Genomic DNA, 17,342 nt, shown 5'->3' on the forward strand with positions numbered 1-17,342 from the left:
GTGCCAGTATCATTGGAGATGTTAGTTCTTGTAGAGGATTTTTGCGAAATGGGGGAAGCTTGAAGTGAGGTGTAAATTCTCTGTGTGATGTCCTCCCACAGACATGTGAATTTTGATCTGTGAAATGGAGTGGGACCATCTCCAAAACTTTGGCCATTATGGACTCAGTCTAGTAATGTTCATTGTGCTCTGGCTCTGCTCCAGCGATGCACTTAAGTTTGAGTTGAATCATGTGAATATCCCTGTGCAAATCAATTGGAGGTTTTAGCAATGGACAGGGAAGCGAGGCAAGGCACTTAAGTTCTTTGTTGGATCGAGGCCACACTCACACAAATCATCACTGTAGTGCTCCCTATATAAAATAATGAATGGTACCAAGAACAGGAACCTCAGAGATCAGGCCAGAATTCATTAAAAATATATTTTTCACACAGCCATGGACCCAGTAACGTTTTTTTTCTGTAAAGGGGATCTTTCAGTGGGAATTCTATGATTCATTCTATGACTTCCACACACTGCAATTACCTGACAAACATCAAACTGGAGATAAGTCTAATTATTAGATTTCTGTTTTAAAAGAAAATGTGCTTGATTTGGTGAGTTATACAGTCTAACTGCTGTTTCAGTTATGAAGTTAAACATAAGATACAACTTCAGATTTCCTGTAGTTGTCAAGGATTTTACTGATGATTTCTTAATTCCTAATGCAACATAATGAAATCAGCTGCCTCCCATCTTACAGCTTCTTTGGCGTTGTCTTTGCTTTCCTTCTTTTGTTCACTGTATTTATATAAAAAGGACCAACTGCCCCATCAGAGACACTTGGAACTAAACCAAATCATGTCTGTTGGAGAAGGACTCATTTGTTGTGCTCTGTGTAATGTATTTAAAATTTTGCTCTAGTAAGTTGTACTGAATCTTTCCTTTTCCTCCCTCTGTCATAGAAAAATCTTTCCTTTTCATGCTCTTCTTATATGGATGTAGACAATCAGAAAGTGCTGCTTTAAATGGTTGTTTCTCTGTCCCCTTGCTCCTACCCCTGTGCTTCCAGTGCCCCTGCAACTCCTCCTTGCCATGTCTCCTGGGAATGCTTGCTCTGGTTTCTGTGCCTGTATTGTAAACTGGATTGGAGATTATTCACCTGCCAAGCAATAACCTTTCTCCTCTCATTTTTTTTCCTGGGCTATTGTTCAGATGGATCATTTCCCCATTTCAGCTCAACATGTAGCCACAAAGACATTTGGAGGTAGCAGCAAGCGGCGAGAGGGAAAGAGCAGAAATGACTGTTTTAGCTGCTGAATTTTCAAACCTAAGTTGTTTCACAGACTGTTGACAGAAAAGGTTGAGCTTCCCTTCACCTTCTGTATGCTTCACCTTCAGCTTGCTGAAACAGCCTGCACTGCCATAAAATTACTAATGCCAATATAAAACGATGAGGGGAGGATGTTGCCTCTTGGCAGCAGCATGGACTGAAATTGGCTTAAGCCCATGATGGAACTGCAACTTCAGTGACATTTTTATATCTGAAAAGATAAGAAATACTTCATCTTTGGAAGTATAGCTGACACAGGCACTTGAAAAGTAAGAGCTGCTAAGAGGTAGGGAATAACATAGTGTCTAAATAGTAAGGTAGATGTTCTGCAAATGAAAAGAGAAACAAAGAATATAGCACAAAACCAGTATCCTGGCTGATCAGGGCTAAAATTTCTGGTGGCAGACCTGGAAACATTGAGACAGTTAGGTGATCAAATTTGAAGTTCTCAAACTTTTTTATTAATGTATATATTCTTTGAGTCAGGAACTTGGTTAGTAAGATTATCACAATACAGATTTAGATTTAATTTATTTAGCATATGGGTTTCATGTATGTGTTGATTTAGAATGCCTTTTAACATTCTTAATATTAACAAAGTATTAAAATAATCTGGAATGGTTCCCCATAGGGAACAATAGTCCAAGAAAACATAAAGTGAAAATTGATTAACTTCAATGTTTCTAGTAAAAATAATCAGTCCCCTTCTCATTTCTTATAGTGGCATCAAGATGTGAAATTTGAGCTATGAATAGGATCATCACAATGTTATCTTTGCATTTAACTAATTGGGACTTGTATTTTTCCCCAAAGCAGGAACAATCAGAGTAGTAGTGAGCCTTTCTGACCCTTAGTAGTACAGTCACTTGGAGCAATATAACTTGGATGACTTGTGAAATAATATAGACCCTGAAGCCCTCTAGAGGAAATACTAATTTTTCATCCTGTCCCTGAAATTTATTATAGTCAGTCAAGGACATTCCATTTTTATAAATCACTCTTTGCATGTTTGCAGGTACCTGATTTAAGTTAGGACTTGCAAATTGGTCATAGTGAGCAAACAGCATTGTTAGATGTGTATTGAAGTTCATTCCAAGTTCATTTATATATTTTCATGGAAAAGCAGCACTGTGAATAGCACTCTCAGTGGACATTACCAAGTTACTTAACCAGTTAAATTCTCAAATGTGGTATATCTGACAAAAGGATTGTAAATCAAAAATCCAAATTGAATCTTAAAACAACGACTGTGAATGAGATCAAACCAACACCTTCTTCTGGTTTCTTTAAACAACTCTCTAAATTCTTAATTGCAGAGACCAGGAACTAGGGAGGGACATGATGAGAGAGGTCTTATCAAAAGTAGGTATCTTAAAGGCATTTAAAAGTGAGAATCATGTAGTACCTTAAATGTACAATACCTAAAATAATGACACACTTTTTCAAATTACATAAACATTATCCATAGTTTATGCTTGCTTCAGGGGAATAATGCACTTAGCACTTCATTTTTAAAAGATAAAAATCAAAAATGTGGGGTTTTTTTTCTAAAATAGTGCAATGTGAATATTGCAGCCTGAAATAATTTCACACAACTGAATCCACTTCCAGAATTCTTTTCATGTAGTTGTTTTACTTTTTGGACTTATGGTTCAGTTGGTAGGAATGGTTTCTGCTGGTCATGGGGGTTTGGGGAGCAGGGTGGTTTGTTTTTTCTTAGATTCATTGAGCCAAAGCTGTGCACAACCTGGAAAAGCAAGCCAGTACAGCCCGACAGTCACTAAAAGTACTAATCAAATCCCCTTATGCCATGAAAATACATCCATGCTTCTGGCAAAAGCAGAGCTGGAAATGCTGCCCCTTACCTGTCCAATCCTCTTAAGACAGGTGTCCTGGGCTTCCATTTCCAGAGAGCAGAGCAGGAACTGTAACATGCTCTTTGCTAAATCCTCTCACTGATGAAGCAGCCTGAAATTTTGCTGCTGTCTGTAGAATTACCAACCGAGTTACATTTGCTCTTTGCCTGCTCTTTTGATTGACTATGCTGTGGGCTGGTTGTGTAACAAACTCCTCCAATGATCCCTGCTCATCCAGCACTTTCCTAAGCCTCCAACACCTTTCCTGTAACCCTATATTATGTGTAAGCACTTCATTATTTGTGGGATAAACTCCTCTGTTATGTTTCCTTTAGAATTTAAGTTTTATAACCTGAAAATAAGTGGGGTTTTTTTATTATTTTGCTAAAATATAATAGTAGGGAAGAGACAACCTCTTGGGTCCAGAAGCTTTTTCCTTATTTGCTGAGAGATTGGAGGGGACCAATTTACCTGCTAATTTACCTCAGGATGTTGCAAGAATAACCAACAGCAGTGACAGGTTGCATGGTGCTTTTTCACTGACAGTTAGGAATATCCCTAGAACTGAGGTTGTCTTCTTCATGTTATTTCTAGAAGTTCAGATAAATGATGATTTAGGAAAGCCAATCTCCTAATGATTTAGAGATAACGTTTCATAAATGACTTGCATCTAGTTCACTCTTCTATTCTTTTTATATTATATGATTACTTTCCTGGTTTTTTTTCCTATCACAGCAAGTTTATTTTAGAAACACAGGATCATACAATGTGTTAGGTTGGAAGGGACCTTTAAAGGCCGTATAGTCCAACCCCCTTGCGGTAAGCAAGGATATCTTCACTAGATCAGGTCGCTCAGAGCCCCATCAAGCCTGACCTTGAAAATGTCCAGGGATGGGGCCTCCACCACCTGTCTGCGCAACCTGTGCCGATGATCCACCACCCTCATTAACATGTAGTTCATTAATCTATTTGTATACTCACTTTTCCTTGTAACTTATTGTTTTGTGCTACTCTTTGCATAAGTTGTTCCTACTCATGTTATTTAGACCAGAAAATGTCTGAAGCATGTCTGTCTGTCACAGCCTCATGCCTGTGACTGTGGTAAAGGTGCAGTAGGAAAGCAAAGCAAGTGACAGGAACAAACACATCCTAAATATGACTTAAGGAGCTGACTGACCTCTAATGTCTTTCCATGTGTAGTTTTCTGGCAGATATGAACAATAAACCAGAGTCAGTCAAAAGAGACTTTTCTCTTTTGAGACTTCACTGGGAACGGTTGCTAGAGCAGTGCAGCAGCCTGCTCCCTGAGAAGCCATGAGGAATGTCCCCAGAAACCTTATTTCATATTGTGCTGCTTTTGCTGACATTGAAGAATTAATTTATCCCGCTCAGCTAATACAGTGCAGCGCTCTGGGCAGCTGGGTCTGTGTTGTTAGTGAAGTTAATACATTTACCTTTTTACCAGCAGCTCTATTTAGAGGTTTTATGGACAGCTCTTATTACTGGTGCATTACTATTGTGTATCTCTTACTCCTTGTCTTGTGCCTTGTGAAAACAGCTTTAACTGTTTATTTAAGAACAATAAAAATAGCCAGGAGTGGTCCGAGAACTGTTTTAGTTCTCCTGTGAGATCCTCTGCGGTAGTGGGCTCTGTGTTCAGACCCAGGTGGGAACTCTGCCATACTTAGAGTTTGGAGCTTCTTTGTCAAAAAGATTTTAAATTTTAGGGACTAATCCTGCCCTATGTTCCTTTTTTTACATGCTGGCACGTAGAAGATTTAATCATTTTAAGCATATTAAAAAGTAATATCTCAAACGCAGGAGCAAGTTGTATCCTATGGGTTGGAAATGTTTTGTAATCACTTATTTTACTTTCTTGTACTGAATTACCAATAACTTCATTGCTTTGCTGGGTGGATTAAAGGTTTTTTATACATTGAGCTGTAATCATATTTTATTCACAGACTTTTGGCTTATATTTCTTTAGATATGATAAAATTCTTGCCAGTTTCATGTCACTTCGTAGAAGTCTTTAATCTTGGATAAGCTGTGGCCAGATCAAATAGCAAAACATTTAGAATTAAAACAAAAAATAATAGTGATTTCAGATGTAGTAATATTTTTCATCATGTAGTTGAAGCCAGAGACTTAATCTATCTTAATCTGATACTGCATGAAAACGGGAGCAAATAAAAACTGTAGCTCTGTTTCTGCTCAGCATCAACTATAACAACTTCAGCATCGTGATGTAACATAAATATGTGGAATAAAAATGGGTGAATGTAAGGAAAGAGGAAAGCTTCTTTCCTCAATAGGATTTTTCATTTTCATTTCTCTTGTAGCTTCTTCTCCTTTCTCTAGTTCTGCTAGTTTCACACAGTTTGTATCAATAAGAATATTCTTAATTGCAGAAGTTCCTTTCCTCCTGGGAATTAATCAACAATTCCTGATAATTCCCTGACTTTAACTGAGCTAATCACTGATTGCTAAGGTTAATTCCTCCAAACTGCTTAAGTAAAGAACCTAATTTAAGATCATCCTGATTTGTAGAGTCAGCAGGATGGTGTAAACAAGAGCTGTGGTGCTGTGTGTTACATCCTCTGTGCATCCTGGGCTCCATCAGGAGAGGGGTGGCAGCAGGGACAGGGAGGTGATTGTCCCTCTCTACTCTGCCCTTGTGAGGCCCCATCTGGAGTACTGTGTCCAGAGCTGGGGCCCCCAATACAAGAAGGATGTGGAACTTTTGGAGAGGGTTCAGAGGAGGGCCACAAGGAAAATTAGAGGGCTGGAGCACCTGCCCTACAAAGAGAGGCTGAGGGAACTGGGCTTGTTCAGCCTGGAGAAGAGAAGGCTGCGGGGGGACCTCATTGCAGCCTCCCAGTCCCTGAAGAGAACTTATAAGCAGGAGGGGATTCAACTTTTTAAAAGAGCAGATAATGGCAGGACAAGGGGAAATGGACTAAAGCTAAAGGAGGGAAGGTTTAGATTAGATATTAGGGGGAAGTTTTTTACAGAAAGAGTGGTGAGGTGCTGGGACAGGCTGCCCAGAGAAGTAGTAGATTCCCCGTCCCTGGAGGTGTTCAAGGCCAGGTTGGATGGGGCCCTAGGCAGCCTTGTGTAGATCAGGGCCTGGAGGTTCATGTCCCTGCCTGTGGCAGGGGGGGTGGAGCTCTATGATCCTTGGGGTCCCTTCCAACCCAGACCATTCTATGATTCTATGATCCTTGAAGGAATGAGAGAGAGAGAGATGTCGGTGGAAGCCCAGATCCAAAGCTTGTGCCAAGTAGTTGACCAGGAGGTGCTACCAAAAAGCAACTGAATATCCCTGAAAAAAAATCAAATCCTAGGCTTTTCTTAACTTGTAGCACTCTGAAAGCAGGTTCTTTACTGTTTAATTCAGTATCACTTCTGAATTAGGTCACAGACTCATAATTGCTGAAGAAATTGTGTTGAGAGTGGAAATGTTCATTTTAGGCTGTTCACTACATATGCCTGCTCTGGATCGGGCTGTTCGTGTCACGTTTAGGATTTATAGTAAAATGTTAGTGAAGTTGAAACAAGAATGAGATGGTTTTTGGCACTGAAACATCTGTAGCACATTTTGATTCTTCTGTGTCAGTTCTCTTTCCTCCCCTCAGTTCTCTAAGCAGGTGGTCTCAGGATTCTGGCTATCCTGTCTTAAGTCTACTTTGTTGACAATGTTTTGCTGATAATATATTTGCCTTGGAAAACTTCAATTTCTTTATGTGTTCTTTTGGCAGGAAAAACACCATTCTAAGCAACTGTGACATTATGCCTGGATGTATTTAAATGTGATTATGAACTATATTTAGTGTAGAGTCCTACTGCAAGCTCATCAGAGATACTTTTAGGGCAGGATTCATTTCACCTGACTTTAAATGCCTGCCTTACGATTATAACAATATTGTCTGACCAGTTACTTTTTCTCTCTATTGATCAGCTCAATAGACTTGTTCTCTCTGTCTCTTTGGTATTTTTTCTTTGCATTCAAGATGGGGACGAGTGGGACCTATCTCTAAATTACCTCTACAAGAACTTGTTAGGTTTTGTGTGATATCAAACCAGATTTTAGAAGGTCAACCTGTGATCAAGACTGTCCTGTGGGGAGTGCAAGGTGGATAAATCCTCAGAAGCTGGAGAAAGGAGCTTTCACTTATTTGTTCTAGTACTCTTGGTTTTAAGATCAGTGCTTGCACATGAGAACATGGTTAATGCTGTTTCTTCCTTACTAGAATTTCTAAAACTGAGACAACAGGGATCTGAAGAGCTCACCTCTATGTGCTTTGGCTCTAGTGAAGGAAATGATGTTCTAATATTTTTCTTTCCACCTGTGAATGGTTCATTTTTGTGGTGGCTTTTTGCTTGGTTTGTCTCTTCTGGCTTTATGTGGTGGTTTCTTCCCCCTCATCTCTGGGAGTGGGTTAATGGTTACTGCAGAAATATCTTGGAAATAGGGAACTGGAGCAGGGTCCCTGAATCACTGACACCACTGCCCTCCCATCTGGGGAGATGAGAGGGCAACCTTTGGCAATTATTGCGAAAAAGAGGCATACAGAACCTGATGACATCAATTCTGTGCTTCTCAGCAATACTACCACTTGTGTTTGCAGAGTAGAGGTTATTTCTCTGTTGCTACTGATCCTAGTGATGTTCAGTCCTCACCAGAGTTGTTCTGATACATACAGAGATGTGTGCTCCTTCATGAGTGGGAAAAGACATTTGAAGATTTAGTTATGCTGGTTCTATATTTTGGCTTGACTATAAATCCAAGCAGTATCTAAAAATTTCTTCAAAATCTGAATGTCTGTCTTGCCTTGTCAATTCATATTGGCTTCTTAGCTAATTCTTAGTGTTTTTAGACATGTCAACAGGGTTTTTTATATGTCTGGAGCAATGGCTGGGATGGTGATCCTTTGGCCATCTCAGCAAATGCATGAGAAAACGAAGTAAATTACCAAATGTGGCTTTCTTATGGTGTAGCTTGAACAGTGTGTATGTTGGTAGTAGTGCCAGCTTAAGCATCTGCTCCTTCCTCCACTGGTGTATTCTACGTCAGTTGTGCCAGTTAAAAATAGCCGGTAATAAAAAGGAGCGAAGTTAACACAGAGCGGTTTCTGACCTGATTTACTACACAGCCATACAGAGTCGTACAAAGTACGAGGAGCAGGATGTACAAAGGTACCACTCTGAGTTGTTACCTGCACTACTGCCAGAAGAGCTTCTCATCAAACTCTGTCTCAATACAGTGAAGCAGAGTGCTACAGGAGTCCAGCACAGGCAACGAGAGAAGCGCTTCCCTTGTATTTGGCCAAAGCATTCCTCTTTGAAACTAAACATCATGTGGGAGATGCAGCATCCAAGTGTTCTCCTCTTAAGCACACTGGAATGTGGAAGCTTATCATAAGTAAATGGGAGCTACATAGGAGTGTGCTGGCTTTTAGAGGCTTGCTGGCACTTCCAGGTCGTCCTTCAGCCACGCTGCTTTGCAGATGACTCGAGGCTGTTATATCTGTATCAAGGAGAAAATTAATGAGGCTAAGGAAAGACTTAAATTTTCATTAGCACAGGGAGCTTATAAAGAGGCTTCTGTTATCACTTTTTATGGGAAATTTATCAGTAACATATCTTGAGGTTAAGATTGTTGTGAAATGTGACAGCAAGAAGCGTGCTCTCGTGTCAGGAAAATGTGATACGTTCTTTGAGTGTGACACTTTCCTTCCAGAAACATCTTTATGGTCAGGTCTAATTCCAGCAAACTTTATGAAAATGCTTCTTATTACTTCCATGATAATCCCACAGCTCAACACCTCCTGTCAGTGGTGAGGAAACAGTCTTCACTTCCTATTATTCGGTCATAGGTAATAAAGGCAGAACTGTATTAAGTCGTTTAATTCATATATCAGAATGTCAATTTAAAGGTGACAGCATATCATTAAATCAAATTTTATAAGTGCAGCAGTTTGTTCATTTGTTATTAATATTGCCTGACACATCCCCTTACAAAACCTTCTCAGATCCTCCGAACTCTTGAAATATTAATAATTTCAGTGTGGCTTTTGTCTTGATAATAGAGATATCTTGGAAAAATGCTGCTGAAAAGAGCTTGCAGCTATAGACGCTGAGGTCATGGGAAAGCCCGTTGCTTTGGCCATGATAAGAAAAAAGAAGTAAATCTATGGTGATGATGTAGTAACCCCTTTGGGTTTGCCTGTGAGAGAGAATCTGCGAGGATGCTTTGTCTCAGACATACTCTGAGTGAAGTGGCTGTGATGTTTGTCCTTATGCCTAGGACAAGGCTTTGGAAGGGATAATAAAAATGGTGTTCAATTTTTTGGAGCATACAGCAGACTTATTCTTTAAATAATTTTTTCAGTATTGTGTCCATTTTACAGAAGGCATTTGTGACTAAGATCTGTTTCAAGTGAATGTCTGATGTGTTCTCAGGAGAGGAACTGAGGTCAGAAGCTTCCAGCTCCCTCCAGCTTCTCTGCTGGAACAGAGGAGAGGAAGATGCCTGAATCCCTCATGGAAAATGCAGGATTGGGACAGTGTGAAGGGAGAAAATGTGACAACTGGAAAGGGAAGCTGGCGGTAAATGGAGTTTAAGATATATAGGGAGGAGATAATGAGAGTCTTGTGATAAGAGTTAGGAGAATTGCCAGAACTATTGGGCCAGTGATGTTGGCTGGTGTGTGGAATGTAGCTGGAGGATGGGGTTGGGAGAGACTGAGGAGAAGGGAGCTCTCCAAATGACAGACCAAGCCTGGGAAGATCCCTTTAGGCTGGACAAGAGCCCAAGCAGTGCTTACTGGATGCTGGTGCCCAAGCGTGTCTGTGGAGGGCAGCAATGGGCAGATGTGGGGCCTGGCTCAGTCAGGAGAGGGGAATAGGAGCAAGGGAAGTAGCTTGTGGATGCGCAGAGTGTTAGCAAGAGGTCTGAGTCAAGCAGGAGTTTATTTCCTGTGAAGTTCAATCCTCTCTGAAGCCCGGACTGGAGGTGAACACTTTTGGTGTCAGTCAGTGTCTGGGACGCGTTCCTTCAGAGCGCTCATCCTGCCCTACTTCCTCTTCATGCAGATGATGGATCTGTAAATCCAAGTAACAGAATCTGCTGGTATTTGCATCTAAAACATCCATCTGTATCTGAGTGAATGTTATAGTGACGCAGAGGAAACTCATCCGGGAAGCAACATTTACACGTATTATACTTGCACAGTCAAGTACTTAAAGGTCAGATAATGCCAGAATTAAAGGGTTTTTTTTTTCCAGAATAATCTTAATTCTTTCATATTTCTGTGTTGGTGCATTCATTTTGGGACAGTCAGTGGGTTTTTTAATACAGCTTTTGTATGAAATTTTATAATTTAGCTATTGTTATAGATTAGGTATGTAGCGAGTTGGTTTAAAGATGCAAAATATTGTATGAGATCCTCTAGCTTTTTGATAGCCCCTAAACTTCAGGACAGTTTAGGTCTGAAATGCTCCAAGCCTGGTGTTTTCAAACACAGCCCCTTTGTCTCTTTCTCTATCATGACAATATGAAGATCCTTTTCTCCAGGCACTCTAAACAGGTGGGTTTTTTTGCATCCTGAAAGGGCTTAAGAAGAACTAGCTGATATTTGAGAGTCAGCTTAGTGTGAACACGGTCCTGAGGATTATGCCTCTTCTTTATTTGGACTGAATAATTCTTAATAAGCTTTTAAAGTCATTCACAAAAAAATACCCTCCTGGTGATTTTCATTGTTATAAGTTATATAAGAATTGGAAAAGATCAGCTGTGCCTAAGCCCAAAGTAAGAAATCAAAGGGGGTTTTGATCAAGAACACCCATGAATTGATGCATGTATTGTATAAAATTACATTTAGGAAAAGGTATGCATTCTCCCCCTGTGTGTCTCTGCTAGCCAACCAGTCCATGTCTTCCAGATCTTTCTAGCTAGCTGCTAAATACTGCTTTATGTAGAAAAATACCACTTGTTTTGAAATAAAACAAACCCCAGCTGTTCTGAGCTCTGTAACTTCTGCTTGGCCTGAGCCTGTAGGTGCTGTTAGATACTGGATGTATTTAAGCAGATCTATGTGTGTGACCTGGAGGTTGTGACAGGAGCGCCCCAATTAATTAGATAACTTTCAGCACAGAAATTAATTTTGCATTTTTGCTAATAGCAAGTAGCTAATTTTCTGGATTTTGCCTAGGAGGAGAAGCCACTGGTGGAATCAGGTGAGGCATCTCAGGTGTAGCCCTGTTTCTTTGGAAGGTCATGTGCAAGGTTGCTTGCAAAGCCCAGCAGGAATCAAACATCAACCTCTTTTCCTATGGTTCCAAACCTACTTCAGCAGTGTTCCTCTCAAAGTGCACAGAGTTTGTGGCTGTCATTTACATTTCCTGCTCCCTTTGCAGTGTTTCTGCCCTTTTTTTTTTTTTAATCCATGTCATCCAGAAATGGCTTCTGTACAATCAGTTTGCTTTTGAATTACCCAGTGACCCTGATGGTTTGCAACTCAGCTCAAACTCCTGAGATGCTGGTGCAGGCTGTGTTCCTGTTGTGCACTGTGCTCCTATTATACAGGATATCTGCCTTACAAACGAGCACTGTCACCATTTGCATTTATCTTCACTGAAGGACACAGCAGCTTCAGTGGATTTCCTCCAACATCTAGCACCACAACATTTGAAAATTGATTTTGTCCCCATTTCACTTTGATTTATTGATTTTTCACGAGTGAGTTCTGCAACAACAGAGATATGGTTGTTGGATAGCTTTTATTAGTCAAATGAGAGACATTAATAGGAATACAAATTTGCTCTTGGCAGACCAAAGTGAAATCCTCCTGAGCGAACTGAGGTCCTTCCCTTGACTTTCAGGTTTTGTCCTTTAGACCTAGATTCCTCTGACACTTGTATCTATACCTCACACTTGCTGTTGTGACTTCAGTAATCCCCTGTCTGCTCTTTTATTTCAAAAATATATTTTAATTATAAAAAACATTCAATACTTTCTCAGACCTTTAAGCCAACTGGTTTGCCTTCTTTGCTGAATGGGCTATGAGCAGACTCCAGCCCTTCCCTGTGTCAGCGTGAAGCTGCGGAAGGCAGGAGTGGTAACTGTGTTTCCCCTGAGCTGCTCCTTCTCCTTCATCCCAGCCCCTAAAAGCAGAATGAGCAACGTTGCATTTTTGTAATGGAGTGTATCATTTCATATACCCTCTTCTGTCAGCTGAATCGCCCTGTGAGAGCAGTCGTGTTTGTGACAAGCTGAACTGGCAAGGACCTTTCCTGTCTGCCCTCCCAGTAACCCCTCTGTTTCACAGCCACTCTGCTGCTGCTGTAGCCAGCTGCCGTCTGGTTTCCCCTGGGAAGAACTGTGGAGTATGAACAAAACCATCACTTGGTCTGGAATTTCTAGGATAGATTATAAAACCAGCCCAATTCACAATAAGTAACAAAGATCCATCAAAATGCATGGAAAAGGAGTAATTTATGGAGAGATTTATGAAAAATTGGAAATGACAGAATTTATAACTTGGAAATTACTTTTTTTTTCTGATGGGTCACAACTGACAAAGTCATTGCCACCAGATCCCTCCCCTGCCCTGTCTGCATAATTTGACTTCCTGCAGAGAAGGCAACAACCTCTGCCTTTCCTGCCTTTACATTTGTAGGCATTTTTTTCAGTATCTCTCTACTGTTCAAGAGATAAAAGGACAGATTTCTATATAATGCAGCAACTGTGTTTGTGCTTTCAATGTAAAACAAACCTGATGTTTGTTGACATCAACAGAAAGCTTTGCTTTAATCTCAGTGGGCCTTATTGCCCACAATATGTAGCATCTCTCTTGTAATGTGGGCTCCGAGTTAGTAGTTTAAATCTGATTTAGGTATCTCTAAGGAGAAATCCTTTTGGTTAGCTTGTTGTTTTAATGACCCTTTTTTTCTTAATTGTGCAGTTCAGAAAATAAATGCTTTAAAGCAGACTGACTTCTCTTTTCCTGTGCTTTCTCCCTGCCTTTTCTCTGCCTCTATTTTTTTTCATATTTCCTTAATTCAAGCAATTTATTGGGGTCCTTTTTTGCAAAATCATAATTTGCAGCCAACATATTTGGCTTTTTGTTTTTCTTCTGCTCTTTGAATACAGAGATAAAGTTTTCCTTGTCTGCCTGGAAGGAATAAACTTTCTTTCAATTACAAATGGAAAATATAGCAGCTTTCTCATCATTGTTGTTAAGCCTCAGCTCTAAAATAAACATAAATGTTTATTGTTATTAATTCCTTGAATTTACTGTGGTGGTTAGTTACAAAGTGTACCCCAAAACCAAAGAATGTGTAGTAACAGATCTGCAAGCCTCTGTGTTTCTTGCCCAGCTCTGGCACTGTACAACTTGGGAATAATGATTTAATTTTATTTGCTTACATTGAAATCAGGGTTAATGCCCTTTACTACTATGTGGTTATGAATCTTAACTGTTGTGAGTCTTCTCTGTAAACAGAAATTGCATTGAGAAAATTGCATAAAGAGCACTAATGAGGCCTAAGTGGCTTGAGGAAATAAATATTCCATTCGGTTTGGTGAGTCAAAATGATCTCATTCTGTACTCATCCTAATTGCGACTTTGGTATTTTCATGCTGAAAACAATTATAGCCATGCTAATAAGGAGTGATGCTACTGCTGGCCAAAGTTCTGACTTGTAATGCCTCAGACTTCTCAAGCACAGAACTCTGCATGGCCAGAGAAGGAGCAATGGAGTAAAACTCCTGGCTCCTAGAGAGAGAAAAGCAGGAAGCGCTGGACAAGTATTCCTTTTGTGTGTGTATTTATTAGCTGCTGTCATGCTACACGACAGCCTGGTCCTTTAATGATATAGTTCTATATTCTGTTGTCAACTGCCATGCTGTTTGCACCATTAAGTAAACGCCTTCTAAAGATGCCCTGGGGAGCTATTACAGAGCAGTATGAATAATACAAATTTCCCATTTTGCTCTTCTGTCATACATTCTCTCTGGCACAAAGACACATTTAATACATCTGGCCAAACTGTTTACATAGGATGTCACATGCATTGGGTATTCTCTGTATCTGCCTGAATACCAGAAATGCTGATTTGTGGCCACTGATACCAAATTTTTAAATTAACCTGCTTCAGTTTTGTTGAAACAAATTTAATTTCTAGTATCAGTTTTGCTGATCAGTGACTTTCTCTGATGGGTTTTGGCAAATATTCCCTAAAAGCAAATCTGGAACACAAGGGTTTGTGAAATTGCTCTGAAATTGTTTCAAATAAATGTTCTAGAGCAAGGAGGGAACAGAAATATATTTCCTGAGTTTCGGATGTTAAATGCTCAAGCAGAATTTAGTGATTAGTTTCCAGCAGCCCAAACTGAAATATGCCTACATAAAAATATCCATTAGATCATATAGAGCCATGGACAGAGGCAGAGATAGTCTCCTGTTTGCAGACCATTCCAGAACAGAGGAAAGGCTTAGGTCTGTTACAGACTGCTGATTTGAGCTTAAAAAATGCCCCACAAGTGAACCAAGTAAACAGGAAAAAAAAACCCCAAAAAAATCCAAAACCAAATTTTGAGCTATCTCCTGCTTACAAATAACAACATAAAACATGACATTTTGAGTCACTAATCTAATTTCTATGGGATAGATGTAAAAGTGACTATAAAGCTGTGCATGTTACTTGGGAGATGATAAATGAGCACTATAATGTAACTCAGGACTATCAGTTTACAGAGTAATTAATTGAATAATTTTGAAAGATAAGATAACTGAAGGAAACTGCAATATATCCCCTTCTATTTATGGAACAGGAGACAAATATTCAATATTGTTTTATTTAATTCTTGTGTTGTCACAGTCTTGGTGTCTCAGCTGAGTGTTTTAGGCCTCCAGAAAGTGATATGCATATCAGATTCCCATCAAATCTAGCACAATTCTAAAGAGAGTCCTTGAGGGATTGGCATAACCTTGCACAGCTTCCAGTAGCAGAGCCTTGTGTTCAACTAATTGTTCCAGGTGAAAACTTGAAGCACGTGTGGTTTGCAAATAGATTTGGATGAAAAATATTTCAGCTTCTGTTGTTAATCAGTCCCTTTCCTGGTCTGAGAAACAGAATGCAGTAGCCAACTAATCTGTTATTGTTACCATAGCAAGTTTCAAGGAGGAATGGAATAATCCTTTGTGCGTGGATAAAATTATATTACAAATGTAGGGTTTTGTAGCAAAACCATTTGTGCGTTACTGAGCTTCAGAAAGTTGTGTGGTTTGATTTGGAAAAAAAAAAATGAATTGGCACTGGGTCTAACAGGGTTAGAGTTAGCTCAGTGGTTACTGAGCCCAAAAACCAATCTTCCCAACCAGTAATAGCCACAGTGTATACATGGGAATAGTCCTAAAGGAGGATACCGGGAAGAGTATGTTCTTAAACATAAGCAAAGTTTAAATTCAGGTCTTCATGAAGTAAGAAGAAAAAGGTTTTCTATTATCTTACTCTCTGTGCTTGTCTTTCCTGTTGTGACCCTAATAAATGCTGTGAAGGTTTACTTTCAACCTTCTCAAATACTTTAATACTAATTTAATGTCAGTAATGTAAGCTTTTAGTAGTGTATGGTATACTATGTAAATTATAATTTTTTTCTCATATCCCAGAAGAGATCCAAACAAGGAATTACACTTGTATTCCCATGAAATTCCTCTATTTGTGAATTACAGGATTATGATTGTTCATCTCCCTTCTCTGAATATGCGTTGTTGGCTTTTTTCTTAAATAGGCCTTGATGATTGCCTCCAACAATACATCAAAAATTTTGAAAGAGAGAAGATCAATGGCGAACAGCTGCTGCACATCACTCATCAAGAGCTTGAGGAACTGGGAGTCACTCGCATTGGCCACCAAGAACTGATACTGGAAGCAGTTGATCTGCTATGTGCTTTGGTAAGTGATTTCTTGTATCACTCATTAATAAACTGGGTTTATAAATTTCCAATCCAAAACTAAAATAACCTAGGCTACAGCTTGTACAGACATGGTGGCTTTGCTTCATTAAAGGGCAGACATGTACAAGCTTCTTTCAGCTGTAGCGTAACTATATATATCCTTTTTATGATTATGTATTATGGTCTTTTATTGCTCTTCCTCCAACGTTCTTGGTCTTGCATTCAAATATTGTTGACTATCACTACTGGCATCCATATGTTTCTGTAATTATATGCCATATGCCCTTGTATTTAACTGACATTTGCCACACTATACTAAACCAAGTAGACCTGAGTATTTTAACCATGCCAGCATTCAAAAGGATGGTACTAAGGAGCCAGAAGGTAATGCTAATTAGACTGGAAGATTGTTTAAAATTAGCTTAAAGACACTGGAATGATGAGATTGACTTTACCTAAAGTACAGACTTGTGTCAATTTAAAGTTGTGGGGTTTTTAGGAACATAAAAGCATCCAAATTTAGAAGAACTCTGTTTCTTCATATAACAGGTTATTAATTCAGTTAGCCTTCTGACAAAGTATTTGATATCAGAAAACTATGTTTTCCTCTGTTATTTAATTCCTACCAGCTAATAAAATGTAATCTATTAACTTAATTCTAAAGAAAAAAATAATATTGTGTAGGTGAATAGGTGAAAGGATATTGAAAATACAAAATGCTGAAATTATATAGGTGAATTACATGATTACTGTATTTTACTTTTTATCAGGAGTTCTGCTTTCACACAAAGTAGGTTATCCTGAGGGATTTTGATAAGATGAATTGTCTCCAACAGGGAAACTGGCAGTTGGCAGTAAAATAGAAAACAAGTGAGGGAAAATGCACTTGATCTAAGAAAAAAGCAGGATGAAAGTACCTTTTATTTCACATACATTTCTAGCGAGTACATCTGATTACACAATACCCCTAAATGTGGCTTGAGATCTACTCTTACAAACTAAATAACATATATGTGAAATGAGGGAAAAGCTTTTGACCTTGATGTAGCCATACCTGTAAACTGGTATGTGCTGCATAACCCAATAAACTTTTGTGTTTAGGAATCATCTGAAATCAAACCCAAGAATTTTTCTTCTGAAACATCATTTTCTGCATTAAAGGAACCTCCATACCCCTGTGCCCTGACACCAGTCAGAAATGTCAGACCC

The 17,342-nt window shown here is 39.3% G+C and overlaps 1 protein-coding gene across 1 annotated transcript in view; it reads left to right on the plus strand.

Annotated features, from left to right (window-relative positions):
- LOC311195834 (connector enhancer of kinase suppressor of ras 2-like) overlaps positions 1-17,342 on the plus strand; it is a gene marked incomplete at its 5' end in the record, with an annotated part of 188,889 nt that overhangs the window by 55,670 nt on the left and 115,877 nt on the right. Inside the window, one exon of the mRNA XM_084269273.1 lies at positions 15,968-16,131. Coding sequence (XP_084125399.1) covers positions 15,968-16,131 — 164 coding nt within the window. The remainder of the gene's footprint in view (positions 1-15,967; positions 16,132-17,342) is intronic.

This window comes from Gallinula chloropus (genome assembly GCF_964237585.1).
Source record: "Gallinula chloropus genome assembly, chromosome: 11".
Taxonomy (NCBI): Eukaryota; Metazoa; Chordata; class Aves; order Gruiformes; family Rallidae; genus Gallinula; species Gallinula chloropus.